The sequence below is a fragment of the Pterocles gutturalis genome, unplaced genomic scaffold (genome assembly GCF_000699245.1).
Source record: "Pterocles gutturalis isolate BGI_N339 unplaced genomic scaffold, ASM69924v1 scaffold23779, whole genome shotgun sequence".
NCBI lineage: Eukaryota > Metazoa > Chordata > Aves > Pterocliformes > Pteroclidae > Pterocles > Pterocles gutturalis.
The window spans coordinates 30,087-52,475 of NW_010136381.1; the positions used below are offsets into that span (position 1 = coordinate 30,087).

The 22,389-nt window shown below is 42.5% G+C and overlaps 1 protein-coding gene across 2 annotated transcripts in view; it reads left to right on the forward strand.

Annotated features, from left to right (window-relative positions):
- The window catches only part of ZCCHC2 (zinc finger, CCHC domain containing 2), a 29,021-nt gene extending 19,672 nt beyond the window's left edge, over positions 1-9,349 (forward strand). The window contains exons 8-13 of one of the 2 annotated variants that reach the window (XM_010082284.1): positions 186-321; positions 1,796-1,860; positions 2,720-2,814; positions 5,600-5,728; positions 6,441-7,949; positions 8,978-9,349. In XM_010082284.1, the coding sequence (XP_010080586.1) occupies positions 186-321; positions 1,796-1,860; positions 2,720-2,814; positions 5,600-5,728; positions 6,441-7,949; positions 8,978-9,045 (2,002 nt within the window). In that variant the 3' untranslated portion in view covers positions 9,046-9,349. Of the gene's footprint in view, positions 1-182; positions 322-1,795; positions 1,861-2,719; positions 2,815-5,599; positions 5,729-6,440; positions 7,950-8,977 lie in introns of both variants that reach the window. The other variant, XM_010082285.1, reaches the window with a different exon arrangement.
- The last annotated feature ends 13,040 nt before the right edge of the window (positions 9,350-22,389 follow it).

Sequence of the window (22,389 nt, forward strand, 5' to 3'; positions counted from 1 at the left end):
TTGGTATAACTTCAGAGCACAAGGACTCCTGTAATTTACATCTTTTAAATCTTTTGAGAATTTCTAGGGTTTTGTGAAAGCAGAACACAGCAGTTTCCCAAGATGATACAATAATGTGTATGTTGGTAGGAAGAGCTTGCAAATTTGTTCATGTTGGCATAACTTTTGTTTTTTCCTTTCAGCAGCACTGGCAGTGCAAAATGTTCTTCACTGGATAGCCTTAACATACAGCACTCTGAACAAAATGGGGTGATGGACTGGAGAAGAAAAAGCTGTATTGTCCAGCAGCACCCAGAGCACTGTACAAACCTACTTGACCAGGTGTGTTGCTTTTTTTTCTTTAAAGTAATATTCTGAGACACTTGAGAAGACTATCCACTACACATGATTAGACTTAGCTTTGAAAGATGAAGAGCCCTGCTAAAATTGTGCAAATAGTGTTGAAGTTCAAGTTGCTACTGATTTGTCTTGATTAGAAAAATCCTCATAACTACTTACCACTGCCTTATGAAGTTGCATATTTTGTTTATGAATTTGTAAGTAAAATCTACTGTTCATTTCTAATCAAACACTTTCCTGTTATTATAACATTGGCATCAAAGATAATTTCAGAATGCCTGGGGAGTTTCTGTGTTATTGCAAGGAACAAACTAGAGGCTGTATTAATAACTAAACCATATTAATGCTACAGTAGGGACAACAGCTTAAACTTATTCTTTCTGTTTTATCTGCATTATCTAAGTAATTTAAATATTAATCTTTGTTGAAAAAAGTTGATAGCAAGATGCCTATACACTTTTTGTGAGATTTGTGTCTCTTCAATGGTCAATTTTGGTGTGAGTATAGTTGAGAAGAGTAATTATTTATAAATAAAATCATCTGCTGAAATTGGGAAAGGAATGTTGCTCACTGTTTACCTGTGAAAAATCTTGAATGTTAGAATTGCCTAATATTACACTTACTCTACATGGAGAATTTGGCTATTGATTATTATGTGGGGAATAACAAGCCAAACAAAAACAGTTTCCTTATTTCACAAAGCAGGAATTGAGATTTGCTTCTAACGATGGAATAGTAGACTGCATCAAAGCTTGAAATATTGTAAGCTTGAGGCAAGAAAAAAATTAACATAATAAAGCAGAGGAAAAGCTACTTCCTATTTAAAGGATGACCAAATACAGCATATTTGGACAGAGATTATTTCTGAGTTTTCATAAATATTACTCTTTTGCCAAATATGAGATATTACTAGCAGTTACTAGGAGTATACTTAAAGAATTATGCAGATGATATGTTTTTTCTTATGTGCTTCTAGGTTGTATTCTAGAGTTTAGTTTAGGAGCAAACTCCAGTTTAAGGCTGGGTGTCTGCTTTGTTGCTATGTAAAAATAGTTTTCCACATATAACTCTCACCCCCCGTCTATCAAATAATTCCACTTAAATAATAAATTCTGTAGCCCTTTAGGCCTTGTGATTAGCCTTTTTAGTGGGTATGTGATGAAACACATTTGTTTTTATCCTCAAGAGGAAAGACAGCATGCAAACAATAATTTGTTTGATATTTTCAGAATATTTGCAAGTAGTAATTTGCTGACTGTTTTGCTGATAATGGCATAAACTCAAGACAAGATGCGTTATTCTAAAGGCCTGGATGCACTGTACAAATAGTTGTTTGTATGGGTACAGCACTTGTGAGCACGCTAGTCTTGAACCTCTCAGTCTAGAAGGGTTTTTTTGTTGGTTGTCATGATACTAGTTCTGTTGTTTGACTGGCATCTTTGTATTTTCTCTCTAGCATACAGCAGAAAAACGAACTCTATCTACAGTAAGCAAGAAGAAAGGAAAGCCACAGCTGGAAAAGTAGGTTTCCAATGTTGTAACACCTTCACTCTGATAAGCAGATTCTACAGTTAGGTGCTTTGTTGTGCTGTTGTAGAACAAGAGCTGGCATAGTGTGAAGCCAGTCTACATAAAAATACTTATTTTATCTTCTGAAAAGAAGTAACTTGAAAAACAGAATGTAGTTGTATGCATTCATTTCTCAAAGTATCAGTTGTCATTTAGGAAGAAGATGAAGGAGCAGAAGTAGATTCTTAATAGATACTGAATTGCATTTTTTTCTCTTTATTTTAAAGTTAAAAGTTGTAAAGCTGTCCAGAAAACACTGAAAATCAAATAGGGATTGACAGCTACTTTTAACATTATGCAGTGGGTGGTAACTTGCTGAAATATTTTATTGAAGATTATTTGCACATCAGAGGGCTTTAGAACTTCCTGTGGGCTACACAGTCCTGCACTGTGAGGAAGTGAAAACATTTCCACCCTTATCTAATACTCTGCCTCTTTCCAAGTTGACTTTCTGTCATTTTGTTACCTAATGTGTTTATACACATCAGTGTGTACGGTGGTCTACTGCTGCATTACACACATAAGCTTTCAAAGATTACTTTAGAATCAGCTGCACCTTTTTTTGTGTGTTTTCTTTTTTAGATCTTTATTTGCAGTGTTTAGTAACACTGCTTGCAGTTTGGTTCCTGGTATATTGCACTAACAGCCTTTACCTATTTGTTTATTATCTACATTTGTTGTTTTAGCTATTAAATATACATTTCTGGCTTGGAATCACTGTCATTTTTCACACTGGCATTATATGTTCATTCATGGTTGTTTGTTTGTGCCCTTGCATTTGGAAAAAAAACCATGAAAATTATTTACACAGGGAGAAAGCAAAGAAAAACGACTGCCGGTTGAATACCAGGACTAATGGAGTTAGAGTTGCAGCATCACAGCACATCCGTACAGGGACAGCAAAAGGTAAGGTGTTTGTTCCCAAGCTATTTGTAAGAAGCAGAATTTCCAGTTTTGCTGATTTATTCATTGGTCTGCAGTAAAGTGGAAACAACAAGTCTGAAATCTGTGTTGGTGCAAGTCAGCATGTTAGCTGTCTAGTCTGTGCTTTGACTTGCTGTATAGAACATGCTAGACTCAGTCTTCTGTATGCAGTTACCTAGGGTATGTCTCTCTTCAAGCATAACTGGAAAAATCCTAGCAAAGTCATCCATAAGTTCTCTTATATGGAGTAGTAGTTGCAGAAACAGTTAATGTTGGACTACTTATATGAAACTTACCAGTCTGAGCGTGAGGAGGTCCAGCGCTTTGTCATTAGGGTTCTTCTTGAAGCTCACTAGTTTTTTCAGCTGTTGTGGAATGGCCCAAGAGGAACCTGTATAAAAATCATCTGGTGCAAACCATTAATGAACTGCAGTGTGCAAACCAAATGACTGCTGAGCTACAGCACAGAATGTGTATGCTGCCCTAGCAGGGTTTTCAAGTTTGAGTAATCTAGCAAAATCTACTGTCTAGGTCAAGACTTGTGTATGTCAGTCAGTTATAAGACTGCCCAGAGAAGCTGTGGATGCCCCATCCCTGGAGGTGTTCAAGGCCAGGCTGGGTGAGGCTTTGAGCAACCTGGGCTAGTGGGAGGTGTCTCTGCCTATGGCAGGGGGGTTGGAACTAGATGATCTTTAAGGTCCTTTCCAACCCAAATTGTTCTATGATTCCATGAAGACAAAATGATATTTGTGTTCCTTCAGTAAATTGACTCTCCAGGGTTTCTTACAAATTTCTGAAGGGCTGTGTTACCCATTGACTTTGCCATCTTGATGCTTTCTAAACTCCCAATTTCAGTTGTGGCCTTGCCTCTCTTTTACTTAGTTCTCATGACAGAAGAAGTTGACGAAGAATTTGCCTTTTTCTATGCCACCTGATTGGCTTAAGTGTTGAAAGGACTCTTACAAAGTGCCTTGTCTTGCTCTTGCTTCCACTTGGGTTACAGTCTTGATTAAGCTTTCATTCTTTCTTCTCACTGCCTCTGACCTTTGAGAGTTGCAGGTGGATCCTATTCTGAGTTACTGTCATGTGTTTTGTGGGCACTTTCTGTTACCTTCTACAAACAGTATTTGACTAAAATTTTTAAGAATTCACAAACTTGGCAAAACCAGGACAATTTTAGAAAATTATAGCTAAGGGCTGTACAAGCAGAAAAAATACACTGCAGGACTGCTTTGCCACATATATTTCTGATTGATTACTGTTCTTGTTGTCATGGAAAACACACTGAATTTTGAACTGATGATAACTTTAAGAGGTGGTGCAATTTTGTGTGATGTAGTGCAAAGTGGAATAGGGGATGCTTTGCCTTAGGAGTTCTGTCTGCTCACTACCCACTACTCTACAGATGTGAAACTCCCTGATACATTTGGCTAGTTAAGGCCACTCCAAGAAGAAACTGCAACCCACAGAGGCTGGAAGCAATTAAGTCCTGCTCAGAGATGAGCTTTCTACCTTTGCATTTGCATGAGAACATCAAACTGTCTTTTGAGGTAGCCTATTGGAGACATAGTCTAAAGAAATAAATTCATGTTGCAGTCTGAATCTCTGCCTAGCTTTATATATCCAGACTTGGTTTGAAACACTCTTATTTTGAGTCAGTAACTCTTAACTGCATCATGTTTTCTTCTATTTTTTCCTCCCTATTTTTAGCTTTTTTTGAGTCATCAGTTAGTTACACTTGTAACTTTGAAGACTTCATCCTTTGTGACTAGCACTTCAGACTCTTGCTTTCAGTGATGTGAGGTTGACACTGCTGCCCCAGGTTATGTTAGATATTCAAAACACTTGTTAAACTAATTTGACCAATTACAGGTTTAATCCAGGAAATTATTTCAAGAATTGAAGCATTAAGGCAGCTTTTTGATGACTTATCCCAACCTGTTGTACTTGCAATAACAAAAATAAATAATTTATAAATAAAATAATAATTTATTAGAATTAATAAATAATAGTGTTCTAACTTTTGTCCTGCAGTTTTGTTAGCCAAGGTTTTGGGGGTTGGTGTTTCCTTGAAGCTAGTGTTTGGCACATGTTCTGAGGGAGGGTGCATCCGTCTTGCTCCTTCACCTCAGAGGCTGAACTTGAAAGCCAGGGCATACTGGCTACCTACTTGAATTCACTAATAGGATCTAAACCCACCCTGAAAACTGGTTTCCAGCAAACGAGTTTCCCATGATCCCATTCAGAATGTGGAAAACAATTTTACACTTTTTTAGTTCACCTCTTTAAACAAGTTTTGTTGATACAGTTTGCTTAAAGCCTGTTCTGTAAGAGTTAATTGTAAAAAGGTGTACTGTTTTGATGTGGCCCACTGAGTTAGCTTTCTGCCTTTGCTGGTATGACCAAGGAGTATTGCATCTCCTTGAATGGAAATGTTTGATTGCTGCAATTCAGAGGAAATTATTACTGTAGTACACTTTGGTATAAGCATCACAAAATCTATTAAGGATTATAATTGTTTTCAGTACTCTGCATAAATATGAATTTTCACTGTCACCACCTTTACCATCAAGGATTCAGTCATCACAAATTTAGGGACAAGACTAGTCCTGAATGCTGGGAGTGGGAATGTTAGGAATACAGAGGATGGATGCAATTAAGTAGGAACAAATAAAAATCTGGACTAATGTTGAGATGTGAGCAAACCAAAATAACCTCACTTCCATATACTGAGATTAAAAATAAAAATGCCAATTTTTATTTTTAGATCTGAATTTGGACGCTGGATCTGGTCATGATACATGTGGAGAAACATCATCTGAAAGTTACAGTTCTCCTTCTAGTCCACGACATGATGGGAGGGAAAGCTTTGATAGTGAAGAAGAAAAAGACAGAGGTTGTATTTATGGAGAGAGTGCATGAACTTCTTTATTCCTAGACTACATCTCTTTCTTCTATTAATTTTAATTAGTTTCTTATTTTTAATAGCTGCTTTTATTTCAGAACTAGCCACAGAACACATTTTGCTTTGTGGGTTTCATGACTGGACAGTTTGAACACTTCTAGCAAATAGCAGGACTGTTTAAATACCATTGAGTTTTAGATTATTACATACATACATGTAGTAATTTTCTGACCTCAGTGGCATAGCTCTCTTGAGAAATTTTAGCAGTACAGTAATGGAAAAATCTTTGGCATGAAAGGGTCTGGTTTTATATGGAATTACATGTGGCGTGCCTGAGAGGCCCTTCTTTTTGTATTGACAGTTTAATTTGCCACTCCTTCCAAATTTGAGTAAGCAGTGTTAATGTCTTTCTAGGTAGAAGCAAATTCCTAATTCCGTCCGTGTCCTACTCTTCACATTTTTAGATAAATACAAATCAAAGACAGTAGCTATTTGGGCAGTTTGATATAGGCAAGTGATGGAGTTTAACCTAGCTTGATTTGATGAATGAAAATAATCTCGAAGTTATTCTAATTTGGGAAGACATAACTGTCATTTGTGTCATTGAATTTAGGAAGATTTATATGGTTAAATGAGTCCAGGGCATGACTCCATATTGTTTCAGATTCGTTCTTCTGACTGGTAAATGCTTTTTTCTCCACAGATACAGACAGCAATTCTGAGGACTCTGGGAATCAAAATACAACCAGGTTTACAGGCTACAGTGCTGTCAGTTCATCAAATATGAACAAATCATCTGCTCAGATCTGTTCAGTGAATAATGAAAATGGAAGCCTTTCAGAAGATCCTTTGAATGCAAAGTTTCAACATATTTCCTTCATGCCTGCCTTACACTGCGTGATGCACAGCGCTGCCCAAAAGCCTGAAGCAGTTGTCCCGCCACCCATATCTGCAGATGGTAAAACAATGGGAATGCTTGTTACCACACCCGTTGCTGTCTCACCAGTAAGAGAGTCTGCAAATTCACCTCCTGGTGGAATGGGCCCAGTGACCTCTGGTGAACCTGAGAAACGCCTTGAGCTGATGGCTTCCCCTTTACCAGTCCCATCCACTTTCCTTCCACATTCTGCCCAGCCTGGTAGCCCTGCTTTGCATTTGGCAATACATAGATTGAAAATGCCCTCTCCACAGGGATCATCAGAAAGTTGCACAGTTAATGGACCGCAGCAGCCAACAGGAAACTTAAGTATTGGATCACCAAATACTGCCTTTATCCCAGTCCACAATCCAGGTAGTTTCCCAGGATCCCCAGTTCCTACTACAGATCCCATCACAAAACCTGCATCCCAGGTGGTAGGACTGAATCAAATGGTGCCTCACATTGAGGGAAACCCAGGAGCGATCCCTCAGCCTACCAATCTAAAGGTAGTTCTTCCAGCAGCTGGTCTCTCCACAGCAGCACCGCCACCTCCACCAGCTTCATACGCTTTGCCAGGCAGTCCTCATGCTACCAGTGTGTTGCCCAACCAGAATACAAACGTGTTGAACACTGTAGCAACTTCCTCACCACCTCAGTCAGCTGGTTTAGGTGTTGGTCAGGTCCAGTCCACTGTTCCTCCTGCAATACCTACGCATACGCCAGGCCCTGCCCCTAGCCCGAGCCCTGCTTTAACACACAGCACTGCACAGAGCGACAGCACATCCTACATAAACGCTGTTGGAAATAATAACACTAACGGGACAATGTTACCTCCGCAGCAGTTGGGATCTGGTCCTTGTGGTTCTTGCGGACGTAGGTGTAGCTGTGGGACCAATGGAAGCCTTCAGATTAATAGCTATTTTTATCACAACCCTCTTCATGGACAGGTCTACAGAGTTCCATCTTTCTTCACTCTGCCATCCCTTTGCAATGGCAGCTACCTCAATCAAGCACATCAAAGCAATGGAACACAACTTCCTTTCTTCCTGCCTCAGTCTCCATATGCAAATGGGCTTATGCATGACCCAGTGATGGGGAGCCAAGCCAACTATGGTATGCAGCAGATGGCAGGATTTGGGAGGTTCTATCCTGTATATCCAGCACCTAACGTAGTTGCCAACACAAATGGGTCAGGACCCAAGAAGAATGGGAACGTTTCATGTTACAATTGTGGTGTAAGTGGACACTATGCGCAGGACTGTAAGCAGTCGTCCATGGAGGCCAGTCAACAAGGTAATCATGATAACTCCCAGCGGACTTGCTTTTGAGTTTAGCAGTTTCTCTTTACCTTTCTGAATGTGCTGTTTCTGGTCTTGGAGAAAGGTGTGCGTGCGTGTGTATGTTTTGTGTAAATGGTTGTGTACTAGTGACCGGCTCTAAAACTGCAAAGTATCTTATCTCTGCCTGAAAATTTTGTAGAACAGTGCAAGGGAACGGGGTTCACAGCGCGAAGTTGAAAATGGGCATGATTCAGAGCTGGGAAGTTGAACTATGTATCAGTCCTAAATTGCCATTCTTTTTTCCCTGGTTTGGTTTTGGCATTATGTTGAGACTTGCATGTGGCTTCAGTTTTTCCGTTCCTGTTCAGTGGTTTTTTTGAGATAATTCATTGGCAAAAAGTGAAAGGTACCAATTACTGGCTATAATATGAACCTGGATTCTTAAAATTTGTGAGAATTTTTAAAAAGCCAACAGACTGGCCATTTGATAGTTTTAACTTTTCTAAAGCTTACCTTTGCACAGTCAGCCATCCTTCTGTGCCCCATCATGCAGTACATAAATGGAACATGCATTACCTTTTCAGACAGGTGGCAGCAAAGAGGCAGAAACCAATTGGAACTAAAGATCAAAGGAATGGCTTCAGTCTTATATGCCATTTCTCTCTCCATCCAGAAGAATGGAGAAAACACAGTGATTGCATAGAGCATAAACTATTTTTGATTCTTGGACTGTGCCCACTCTGACTTGACTTGTTTGGTCGGACTGGAACAGGAAAGATTAGCCTTGATGGGGGTCATCTTTTTTTTTTTTATATATTTCCAGTTAAGGTAAAGCCCTATATCTATGGTCTATACCTTTTTTAAACGTAAAATTTTAGCAAGCAGATGAAAGAAAATAGTGTAAAATCTTTGGACCTACTGTAAAAGGACTGGAGGATGATAGTGCCTTTCGAAGAGCATGTCCATTTTGATACTTTGTAGTGGTTTTGTAATCCATTTTAATTGTGAGCAGTGACTTAGTAGTTCTCTTTCCTGTTTTAGGCACTTACAGACTGAGATACGCACCTCCCCCTCCCCCTTCCAATGATACCTTGGATTCTGCAGACTGAAACAAGTAAACATTGCCTACTTAAACTGAAGCTTGGGAATTGGGGGAAGGTGTGTCTGGGAGGGAGGGGGGGTGGTCTTGTGTTTTGGGACATTCCCGGTTTTATATTCTTTTGGAATTTTTCATTGCTTTTGCACCTCTGTTCCACACAAAAGAAGAAAGCTGAGTCCCCTGTCTCCTACTGGTTCTACAAAAGGCTTGCGTAATGCATGTAATTCAAACACACAGCCAAACAATCAAAAAGAGCATTCGAACCATGCTTTTGCACTGAAGACTTGAGACATGTGCAATGTTTACTGCATTTTTTTTTTAAAGTCCTCTGACCTCCGACATGACTGGTGGAGCAGCCATATGGTGAAAGAAGAAACTTGGTCATGTTCCCCACCACAATCTTATTCCCTCCCCTCCCCCCCATTCTCCTTATGCTGCTGTTTTATTTTCTTTCCCTGTTTGTCCATGTGGATTCGTTGGACTTGCATGAGTGTTTAGCAGTTCATACAGACCCTGCCCATATTCTAAATTAATGCTCATGAATTGAGGGGAGATGGTCAAATGTCCTAATAGGAGAGTCCAAAGGAACACAGAATACTCTATGTGTACTGTACCTGATAATAGTACATATACACAGCTCTTGAGAGTCCCAAATAAATGAAAATTTATAGAGCAGGAAGGGGCTGAAACTGTGTGGACTGGAACAGATTTAGAAAAATGAACGAGCTTAACTTGACAGATTTTTCTTCCATTGTAGCTTTTTAGCCTGTATGTTCAGCAACAAAGGTGAAAAAATGGTATGAATGTTGTACTCAGTGTGTTTGCATTTGTAATGAAAGTTGACAGCATTTTTTCCTTTTTTAAAGCTGTTCTACATCGTGTCGACACAGAATGAACGTTACTTGATTGAATATTTTTTTCTTAAACTATTACAGTGTTGCATTGTACTTAGAATGTAAATGTTTTCTTTCAAACTGAACAAAAGCTATGGTTTTCTACAAAATAGTCAGGTTATTAGTATTAGAACCTGTCTACCAAATAGCAAAGTCACTATTTTATAACAATTTACCACTATGCGTGATTACGGTATAATGTGAAAGACTGAAATGAGTGTTAAGATGGTATTAATCATGTCAGTATCATGAATAAGTAAGTTTAATGCTGCTGTATTTTTTATTTTATTTTTAAAAGCCAATATATGTACTAAATTGCTTCCAGGTAATATTTGATTTCCTAAAGTGCACTGAGGTTATCTGGAAGATGAGTGTATTTTTTGACTGCTGCATTCAACACCGATGAACAACTACCACTGTATATCCATAGGGTTTGGCATTCCTCACAGTTCATGGGAGAAATGTTTTTTCTTAAAGTCAGACCTGGTGTCCGGTAGAGGGATGAAATAATATCAATCTTTGGTTCAGCCATCTAATAAATAGCTAAAGAAACAAAAAACTTGAAGAAAAAAAGCTTGATTACTACATTTCTTCATAGGTAGCATTTATATTTATAGCACCAGTGTACATTTTGAAACTTTTTTCTTGGAGGGGGGGGAATGGGGCGGGAGGTAGGTGAAAGCTTTAATTTAAACAAAAAGTTTAAGTAGTAAATGAAAATTATTTTGATTAAAATTTTTATTTGATCTGGGTATTTTTGGACCACTTGAAATGAATGAACTGCGTTTGAGTTGAAGTGAGGGTGTTAAACCACCAATGGACTTGTATTGTGAATTACCTGCCAGTTGTACTTTATGGAACTTATTTTATGATTTAAAATACTGTACTGTAAATAGGAGGTATGTTACCTTCTCTTTATTTGTATGTTTACCATATACTTTGATATTTGAAATGTACTGGAAAGGTCACTTATATTTCTAGAAGAGATTGGATTTTATGCAACCTTTTTCCTTGAATTAACAGCAATAAAAAAAGAAAAAAAGTACCTGTGTGAACGTACTATCCTTTATCGCCGAGAACAATGAAATAAGTGTGATGCTCTGCCTCTGGGTATAGTGATGGGATTGTGGAAGGTTTTGGCAAACTACCATTTTGGTTGGAATCTGTCACTTTTAAGAGAAAGCTGAGAGTATTTGACTTCAGGTAAGGTCAGTCTTATATCTGAAATCAGGATACTGTATCTTGATTTAAACTTCTTGAAGGTAGATAGATCTCTTGGGAGAAAGAGGTTGACCTTGTGTGATAGGCCCAGGACTTGGATCTAAGTTCTTTCAGAACAGTTAAGCCTGTGTTATATTCTGATGGCTCCTGGATTTGGGTTAAAACCCAGTTTAAACATGCTTTTATGACTGCAGTGCGAAAAATGCATGTACTAGCCATGTAGTAACTGGAAAGTGAGATCTTTCTTCCATCTGCTAAAATAGAGGGAAGGATAACAGGACTTGCTGGGAGTAGGGAATAAATTTAGGAATGTGCAGATTAATTACAGCTGAAGGTGCTGATAAAAATGTAGTTCCCAAATGTGCTCAGGTAGTAGAGAAAGAGGAGGGTACTAATTACTCTGTCACCTCACTTTACTGTATAGACAGTGCTTCTAATTCCTGCTGCTTAGCAGCAGCTTGTCTGCAGAACTGAGGACCACAGACTATCTTATCTTAGATCTTTATCCCAGCTTACTATCCAGAACAACCTGCTTCCTGAGAAACTAGCTAACATGGTGAGAAGGCTCAAAGTTGTCAGTGAGCCCTACCTTTTTTTCTTCAGGCAACTCCCATAACAATGGGGGATATTGAACCCAGGTACCATGCAGACATCATCGTACAGCTTCCATTTCTGCAAGTGTCTTGTCACCTCCCTGGACACAAGTGACTGGGTATACCTGTCCAAGGAATTCATGAATTATCATATCACTCTGAAAATGCAATCTGCTACTTACCATGACATCCGAGTTGCTGATGCTCTCGTTTGCCTCCATGCTGCAAGCTACCCTAACTTTAATAGATCCTGGTTGGTTATATCAATTCAAAAATTTAAAAATGTGTGTGCTCTGACACAGTAAACAGTATAAAATGCCTCATTCTTCTGATGCTTGTTTTGCTGGAGACCTAACAATACTCTTACCTAGCTGCACCACTACTAGGTGGGTGATCTGGTTCAACCACAACGGCAGTTTGAGAGAGGGATTCTCTTCCCCCTGAGTGGCTTGGAAACAGTTGAGTGGCCTGAAGATGAATGAGAAAATCCCAGAAGCTGGTTGGCCCAAGCAGCCATCTGAACTGTCCGGGAGTGACTCCTGGGCACTGCACTGCTCCTGGCTTGTATTGCTGCTGCAGGGGGGAACCTGTTGTTTGTACAAACTGGTCCCTAAAGCTAGAGGAAAAAAAAAAAGAACAATGAGGCTGGCATGGACAGGATTGGAAAGATGAAAGCGTAAGGGAATGCAATGATGCACACCACTTGCTTATCAGTAAACAGATGGTGGCATTTTCCCACCTAAGGTTAGGAGAGCAGTGGTGCCTAATGCCTAGGTCTTGACTTAGCTGGTACTCTTGAAGAGGTGAAGGAACAGAGGGCATATGCGTCGTGCCAAGGTAGATGGAAAGTTAAAAGTATATAAAGGAACACTGATAACTGCAAAAAACCAGTGCCAAGCCGCTCTAGCTGTAGAGAGATGGGAGTACCATCGTAATTTGTTTCAATTTTGCTCATGGCTGCTTCTGGAGCTGTGCTGACCTTGCCCTCCTGCAGCTGCTCTGCTGAAATACAGTTGCCTAAATTCTGCACACACAAAAAAGCAGCCTTGGGCAATAGTGCTTCCTGCTCAGGGCTGGTAACTACTGCTGCTAGAGTTACAGGGTATGTGGACTGCACTTGTGCTTTGTCCTGAAGGTGTAGTCGTGAGCATATACTACGGCTCAAGTGCTGCCTCGGTTAAGTGATCCTGTTGCTAACATCCATCCCTGTGCTCCTCTAACAAGGGATGAAGGAAAAGCGCATCTCTCAAGTCGTTACTGCAGGGGGAGCGTGCTGCCTCCCCACCGGTAGCTGTTGTACGCCTTGGTTGCTAATCAGGGTAGAGAAACAGGGCTCTGGTTTTGATGCAGTCTTTGAGATAACAGCTGCAGACGGTCAAGTTCTGTACCTTTGAGCAGATGGGAGATCAAAATGTAAGAGCAACTTTATTTGGTCATGCTGAAAATCTTCCTGTGCCTGCAGCATGTCTCCAGCGATGATCGGTAGCAGGTATTGAGGCAGAAAGTGCTGTTAATTTAAAAAAAAAAAAAAAAAAAAAAAAAAAAGAAAAGAAAAGTGCATTCACCTAGCAGAAGGAAATGAGTCTCTTAAGTTCAAATGCACAATAGGTGGCAGCAGCACTCCACCAGTGGAATATACGGGAACTTTGAGGTACCATGTGAAATGCTTCAGTTTAACTTGGGTTTAGCATCTTCACTCTGTCAAGGTAAGCTTCCTTGGGAGATTTCTTTGGCTTGTGATTTTTGTAATGTTATTTCTGTAGGGTTTTCTCATGTTTATATATTTTATCACATGAAAAGCATAGTAATTGTTGTCTCTCAAAAAAATATGGATGCTAAATGTACATATGAAGTGTTAGAGCTAAAATAGCCCAGGTCTTGTAGTGAACACTGAAGCCCCAGACTTGCAGCCAAATTTGAAAGCTGTGTCTTGAGAACAAGTGAGCATTTAAATGGTTCCAGATACTTGTATTCCTACAATGAGGAATGCTTTCTGAGGACTGTATAGCTTATTTTGAAAATTAGAATAATTCCTGAGGGAGTCTGGTTATCTTTCAGGGTAACGTCTCTTATTTATCTCTCTCTACTTACTCTGAAGGTCCACAAATCAGATATTTATCTGGACTATCTCATGCCCAGGAACATGTTGCCCAAGAGATGGAACATAATAAAGCCATTATTTTTAATATTGATACGTGCTCCCTTGCTAGTGTAAAGGGTCACTGCTGTATGGATGGGTCAATAAAACAATGTACAAAAGCAGAGGCTGAAAACAATGCACTGAACTTGGTGAAAGGATAGAATAGCTGTATCTTAACCATTAGTGCATTCATTTTTGAACTCTCCTCTTTGATCTGAAATGGCTATATTTTTAAATTGACTTCTGAAGTATATTTTTTTTCCCTGAGACAGAGGATGTTGACGACTGATACAAAGTTAAGAATTTGCTCCTACTGATGCTCATTGGCGAGACTAAGGAAAGATGGGGATTGTTGCTTAAAAAACTTATTTGTCATTTAAGTTTGGTGTTGAAGTACTGGTTAGGGACTTCTTAGAAAAAAATTAGCATTATACATAATAAATGATAATTTGCATAATAAAATATTACATTAAAATAGTCTTATTTTACATCATTTGTAGTTCAAAAGTTTAAACCATGGCAATTTCAGCAGCTTCAGATTTTTTTCTTGTTTTGACTGAAACTAAGTTTTGAAACTGATGGCATGTCTAGGTAAGAGTAGTCAATATAAGGTATAAAAGTAATTGTGTTGCTATCAAAATTCTCTTTTTTTAGAAAAATAAATGCTGGGTTTTTTACAGGATATGTGCATGTCACAGCGAAAGAGCAGACAGCTTAGCCGTGGCAGGACTTCTGGATGAAGACATCATGGGATTTAGTTTAATTTCTCTTTAAAGACCAGATTGGCTCTGAGGTGCATATTGACAAGGACTTGTAGGTATTTCAAACTGAGTGTGTAAATCCTGGCCTCTGTGAACATACGAAATAAAAGTTGTGAATTAAAAGATCATGTGAGGAGGGGAGGGGAAAGCAACAGCAACACCCAAAAATTACCAACAGGCATTGGGGTGTGCTTGAGGTGAGACAATTTTCACACATCACTTGATTTCTTACCGCAGCTCAGATCCATTTCATAGCCAAGAACTTCAAAAAGCAACTGCATCTATTTGGTACAAAAACCAGCTGAATTCTGCATGTCACCCATATCAGAGACATAACAGAAGAGACAGGCACTTCCAGCAACCTGCATAAGGCTAATTTATGTGGACTTGGAACAAACTATAATAATACATTTCAAATCTTACGGTGTTTGTAATTCTTATGGCTACACAGAGTTTTCAGCTAGCCACCATGCCCTTTAGAGTATTGTCTCCCTTTGATTTGTTTTCCATTTTTAAGTCATGGGTTTGCCTTTTTTCATTTTGCTTTTGCCCTGATTAACCTTTTAAAGTCTCTTTTACATGCATGCTAGAGCCGTGCACATGATGGAGGGACATTTCAAATGCATGATACGCAAACTCCCAATCAGTAATACTAGAAACTTGCTAATCCAAAATAAAATAACCTGTGCAAGGGGGTAACTATTCCAGTGTGAGCCTGTGCCACTACCTGCCATGGCAAAGGCAGCTAGATGGGAGCTGGGACTTAGCGTTGCACTTTGAAACCATCACATTTTTCTCCTTTTCTAAGGAAGGGTATCTCATTTCTAACATGTTCTCGGGTGGAGAAGGCAAAGAATGGGATGCTAATTTAGAGCTAGGCAGGAAAACAAATGTGCTTGGCTATTCTGCAACTAAAGCATGATGCCCAAAGGCTGTCATGCCTCCAGTGCTGCTGGAGGGAGCAGCTACCCTGAGACGTGATGTAGCTATCGCTCTGTCGAAGCCAGAGCTGTCTAGCCATGTTACTAGAAACTTATGACAGCACTTTTCTAATTTTTCTTCTTGACTGTGGAAGAGAATACTGTAATGCTTTTATTGCCATCTGTTGCCAGCAGGTTCCTAATGCCAGCGCCTGCATGGGACAACTAAAGGGACTGCTGTGCTTCTCCACCACCCAGCACAGACTGGGCAGGTTCACCGAAGCAGGGCAGTTCTTTCCTCATCAGTATTCTGCCTACTGGCTAAGGACAGGGGGACCACTGCCCAAAACCTGTCATGGGATTTTGAAGAAAGAGGTTTTTTTCAGGCACCTGGGTGACCTGTGTTTTCATTTGCACCAACAGCTCCACCATTTATCATAGAATCACAGAATGGTTTGGGTTGGAAGGGACCTTAAAGATCATCGAGTCCCACCCCCCCTGCCTACTGGAAGGCTGCTATAAGGTCTCCCTGGAGCCTTCTCTTCTCCAGGCTGAATAACCCCAGCTCTCTTAACCTGTCCTCACACGGGAGGTGCTCCAGCCCTCTGACCACCTTTGTGGCCCTTGTCTGGACTCACTCCAACAGGTCCATGTCTTTCCTGGCAAAGATGACAGAAGCAGGAGATGTTCAGCAGTTGGAAGATAAGTTCTCTTCAGCAGTGACTGCCCTGTGGCTTACAGGTTACATCTCAACCTGCATTTTGCTGGTGATCTGCCCTGACCTCCCTGCTCTTCCCAGAGCACCTCAGATCCCCTTGGGCAGGGGACTGTCACCTCCTGGCCAGTGACAGGTGACATGCACTGCAGCTAGGTAGTTTTGAAGTTGGTGTTGATTTGTGCATGGGTGGGGGCACATAACATGCTGCACATGGCGGCAGAGAAGCGGGCACTGGGATCAGGAGCCACATGGGGACCGGGACTGCTCAGTGGTGGTCTGTGCTGCAGAAGCTTCATTGCCAAACTTCAATAGTTTCTTCTTTTTTGTTCAATTTTGAAAGCAAAAACTTTCCTAGCCAGTTGGGAGGGCCGGGAGGGAGTAGGTCAAGCCAGCCTGACAGTACCAACATTGTGTATAGCCAGAGTGCGGCCACCTAGAAAGTTTAGCCTCTTACTTGGGCCCTTGTTTTTTTTTCCCCCACCAAAAAAAACCCCTTCTTGATTTGTGCCTTAAACTTTCATCTTTCAGCTCTTCAGTGCACATCTTTAACCAATTCTGGACAACCTCTATATTCAAAAGACTTCAGGCCTTCAGGCTTACTCAGGCAGAGGGAAGGCTATGTGAGCCCTCTCCCCTTCCCTCCCCGCTATGCATTGTCACTCACCCTCTATTTTTCAGCCTTTCTTTGTTTGGAAATGTATCTAGTTTCCTTCTGAACTCTTTTAAAGCTCCCTACTTCCATGAGGGACGTGGGTAACGTATTCCATATGGTCCCTTCCCTTTGCTCGGTGAGCTCTTCCCAGCTCTGTCTCTGACAGAGGGACATGCCAGGCTCCTCCTGTTGCCACTTGAAAGCTGGGAAGCGCCCTTAGTTCTTTAATAAAATTAAATAAAATTAATTTTGCTTCAAACGCTCTTTTCTCTTGAGGTCTACACAGCGTCGCTTTGCTCTGCTTAGGTGTTTGCACATTGTGCTGTCATTGTTTCATCCGTGCCAGGATATTATTTTTACAGCTGGCCGTGCTTTTGATAGGAGGAAACACGAGAGTTTAAAGGCGGGAGAGGGAGCGATGGCGGGGGAGCCACCGCAGCTGTCTGCGCCGTCCCCAAGGGGGGAGGCGAGCTTCACCCACCCACCATGCAGAGCCCCGCCGGGGTGTTTTGTCAATAAAGGACAAGGGAAAAAAACAAAGCCAAAGCTAATGCGAAAAATGAACAGCTGGCATTGTCAGGGCCTTGGGAGCACTAATAGGCCTTAACGAGCCCACCCAGCCTCCCATGGGGCTTCCACCCACCCTGCCCTGGGCCCGTCAGCTGCGGCGCAGCTCAAAGTCGGTGGTGGCCGCTGGAGTGGTGCTGTCCATCTGTCTCATCCCAGCTAAGTGATGGACATGTCTTCCCAGGTGGGTCTCAGACCCATGTTTTAGGTATCCCTTCTTCTGCTGCTCTTGCCTGGACCCCCTGCATGGACCCTGGACCTGCCCCATCACCGCAGCCGGTCTGGGGCTGTCGATGGACCCGTGCCCAGCTGCTGGCTCTGCTAGGGGGCTGTGGGCGGCTGGGGTCACTCTCCTGCAGGTCCCTGGCAAGCATGGTCTGGTGTCTCGCAAAGCTCACCTCCTCATCTCGGGTGAGGTTCCTTCTGCAATGTACTGCCTGAAAAGCCCTTCCAGGTAGGTGATGGTTTCCTTCTTGCTGGTTCTGTGTCAGCTATGGGCCAAAGGACAGTGGGTGGCAAATAAAGAGAGAAGTGGGTGGCTGGGGTCACTCTCCTGCAGGTCCCTGGCAAGCATGGTCTGGTGTCTCGCAAAGCTCACCTCCTCATCTCGGGTGAGGTTCCTTCTGCAATGTACTGCCTGAAAAGCCCTTCCAGGTAGGTGATGGTTTCCTTCTTGCTGGTTCTGTGTCAGCTATGGGCCAAAGGACAGTGGGTGGCAAATAAAGAGAGAAGGAGGTCATCCAGTTTGCAGAAAACACCATTCTAAGTGCTTGATAATTGCATCAAAACCGAAGAGCAAAACGCAGCTGGGGAGAGGGAAGAGGAGATGGAAAGAATCAGACTAAAACGTAGCCAACAGAGTCACTAAATATTGTTTATTTAAGGCTGGCTGAGGTTCAACTGCAGTCCCAGGTACTCTCAAACTAATTTCTGTCATGCAACAAATGGAAGGTCAAAGCAACGCCGTGCTGATTGAGCCGGTTATGTCTCTGCAAGTGAAGCAAACAGGGCTTCGCAACTTTTATGCAAGTATTTTGCAGCAGTGCGGAAGCCACTAAGCTGTGTGGTTATGGATTTCACCACTCACTTGAGACCTATTAAAAAAAGGTATTACATCGTGCGCCTGAGGCAGCAGGGACAGGTGAAAGAGGGCAGATTTTGCATCGGACTGCCGTCGCCTTCTCAGGGAAAGGAAAATAACATTTCTCTAATTTACAGATACCACATTCTCAGCTAAAAACTCATTTGCCAGTGCTTGACAGCACTCGGGGTCTAAAATGCCACTTTTCCCTCCCTGAGACAAAGAGCAGCAATAATCCCATGGTGCTCCCTTACAAATGTGAATGCAAATACATTTCAAGTGTGTGTTGTTTTATTGCCAGAGATGTTTCAAGCTTACAGACTGCTTGTTCCCAGTCTAGGGATTTGCCTACCTTTTGTTTTATCTAATGAAGAGCAGAGCAGCTCCAGCCGGGCTCTCACCGGTGAGGTGTGCAGATAGCACCTGGGAGGAGCAACTCGGGCTCAGCTGGGCACAATTATCCAAAAGAAAGACAGCATCATATGTCCCTTCACCTCAGTTTCCATTGTGCTGCCTTTGTTGGGTCTTATCTAATTTTTGTCCTCAAACCCTACTGTGCTACCACCTCCCATGTTCTTCTTTTTACCTGTTCACTTCCAGTGAGGCAATGGGGGTCAGCTGTAAAATCCCCACTTCCTGGTCTGCTGCTGGGCATGTTGGACAGTACTTTCTATTCTCAAGTTAAGCCATTTTCCTGTGGTTTCTCTCCATTTCATCCCCTTGTGAATGCTGTACTTGCGAATGTTTGTCTGCCTCAGTGCATCCACAAAGACCTTGCTCTGTCCTCTTTTATTTTTTTGGATTTCACTGGCTGTAAGTTATTTCTCGGCTATCTTTTCATTTGTTTATGTACTTTGATTCTGCATTGTTTATTTTAGCATTGTGTTATGTTAGGATGATGTCATGTTTTGGCTCAAAGAGATTTAAAAGTTCAGAAAATGTAATCAGGGACAAGCTCGCTCTCTGGATTAATTTTCTCCAGAGCATCAAGTGGACAGACCCTGTCTTCTCACAAATGGTGAGCATCAGTTACAGGGTGGTGACGAGGCCCACCTGTGTCCAGGGCACAGGACACTGGACAGGGGCGTAGGCGTGGTTTACGTCCATTGCAGGATTTAGGTGGAAACTTGGGTGCAGGTGAGGTGGTCACTTCGGTGGTCATCAGAGCTGTGTGGATGGCAGGAGGATGGCTGAACTCTAGGCTGGCGTGGCATGAGGTGGAAGTGCACGTGTATTCTGGATGCTTCTGCTGCCCCAGAGACCAAACCAGAGCTGAACTTGTCTGTGCTACAGTCCATGGAAAATGTGAGGCTTAGATACAAGCAGCAGTGGAAATCTCACCCAGCACCACAGGAAGATCTTGGTGGCTCTGTAGTGCCCTTGTCCTGCTTCTTCTGCCTGGAAGCTGGCTGTTTCTCCTCCCTGAGGTATTTGAGGCATCGGCTTGGGTCAAAGGACCTCTGAAGCCACCCACCACCAGTGTGTGGGCTTGAGGATCTCATCCCTTGACAGGCTTATCTCTCCTATTATAACTTTTTTTTCTGAAGATGGGCTGAGAGTGCTCCTCCTTTCCTCTAAAACTCCACGTCCTCACATTGAAGTGCTAGCTGAGAACAACACAGCAGTAAAAACCTTCCAGATGAACGTATGCAGAGGAATTGCAAGCTAAGAAACATGGTTCCCTCCTTCTCTGCCCTGCCCTCAAGGTGCTGACTGGCTTTTGTTTGTGTACCTCTTTGCAGCTCCTGCCGCCAGGCTCGGCAGCTCCCGGTGAACACGTGCAAGGTGGGCATGTGTCTTCATCTCCTGCCCCAACCCAGCCAGTCCTACCAGTTCCACAGGTCCCAGATGTCCCCCAGGACTACACTCACTCCCACCACCAATACATCCAAGTGCCCTCTGTAAGCATTCAAAGCAAGATCTATGGGACATCACCCTTCCAGATTCACCATGACAATTCCTTAATGAGCTGCTATCTTCTGCTGTCCTGCTTAGTGCTGTATCTGTTGTCATTGTGGGCAGGGGGCTCAGCTCAGTAGCCCACACAGAGATGTTTAGCGTCGTTTGAGAAACCCAGTGGGCCTCCAGATGCTTCTCCAGGTATCTGCATGTCTCCTGTATGTCTTGAGCCTTATTTTCTGCCCCTGTGTTGCTGCCACAAGTAGCTGTGGGTGGCTCGGGCGGCAGTGAGATGCGCAGGCGCCGGCAGCTGGAGGAGGCCCTTGCTGCATGCCCTTTACAGTGGGAGCAATGGGTAAAATTAACAATTATCAATTGATACTAACTGATTATAAATTTTTATCAGTGTTTCCCCTCTGTTGTGTTTGCTAGAAGAGGAATTGCATCCCAATGGAGGCATGCCTGCTGGAGCCTGACAGCCAAGCTTGGCACCAGCGCTTCTGATGGGACTCCTTTGTGCTGCACACTCCCCTTTCCTTTCTCTTGCTTTTTCCTTCGCTATGAACATGCCACTTGTGAGAGGGTTCATGCGGCCACGTGCCTCATTCTCTGTCCTGCTCAGAGGCTAACCTGCCCTGTTCTGTGAGTATCCAGCTGTGGGGATGTTTGTGGTGTGGGGCATTTTCACTTCTCTTTTTAAGCTTACAGACGATGCCTCAAGGATGTAGCTACAGCATGCAGAGGGGTCCTAAAAATCAAGTTATCTGAGCACTTAAGAATTCTCTACATAATCACTTCCATCCCTCCATGAGACACACAGCTGCTTTTGTCCCCCCTTGCGCTGGTTGTAAACAGCAGTATGAAGCTGAAGGCATAAATCTTGTTGTCTGCAGCAGGCATTTGCTCTGGGAGAAATACAGGCAACTGGTGTTAGGAGCCCAGGGCTGCATCCATGCTCTTAAACCAGGCCTGTTCCCTGACCATGGGATGGGGGGCACAGCACCATCCAACCTCACACAGCTGACCCCTCTGCCCCAAGGTGCAAGGTGGCCTCCCCATGATGCCTCTTGGGCATCTGCCTGGGACCACTGGGTGGGCTGCTGGTGGACCCAGGTCCTCTGTACACTTCCCCGACCTGTGTAGATACATCCCTGCATCCCTGATGGGGCAGGGAGGGAAGTCAGGGAAGGAAAGGGCAGATGAGAGCACCTGAGTTAATGCCAAATCTAAGTTTAAGAAAGGGTGTGAATACCCTCTTTCAGAGAAAAAAAAAAAAAAGCACTGATGAGTATTCTATAGGCAATTAGGAGAAATTTCTGTATCAGTAGCCCTTGTCCTTATGGGAGAGTTCAGCTTCACAGACATCAACTAGGAATGTCATATTGCTGTGACAAGCACGTCTTGGAAATTCTTGAAGTTTGCAGGATACAACTTCTTGTCACAAGTACTCAGTGAGCCAACCAGGAAAGATGCGCTCCTAGACTTGCTGTTTGTGAATAGAGAAAGACTTGCACTATTTATGAAGAGAGAAGGACTTGCAGAAAGTGGCTGGAAAGTGAAGGGAGTAAGTGGGGAGAGAGGGGCGGCTGCGCTGCATCTTGCAGGAAATTTGACGCTATGTGAGCTGCTCTTGCTCATACTGGTGAGGTTTCTCCCTGGAAATCTGAGACAGGTGCTTCAAACACCAAAATGAATTAATTCCCTGCCTTAGATCCATCACATTGACTTTCGCTCCTGTTGCTGCATGTGTCGACATTGCTGCTGAGAGGAGGTCAGTGCACCCACTTCAGCTGTGCCATGGGTAATGAATCCAGTACCTTCTCCCCCAGACTAGTCCCTCTTCCCCTCTCTGAAACCTGAAACAAGAAAAGCTCCTTTAAGTGACAAAATTTTTAAAAAATAGAGCAAA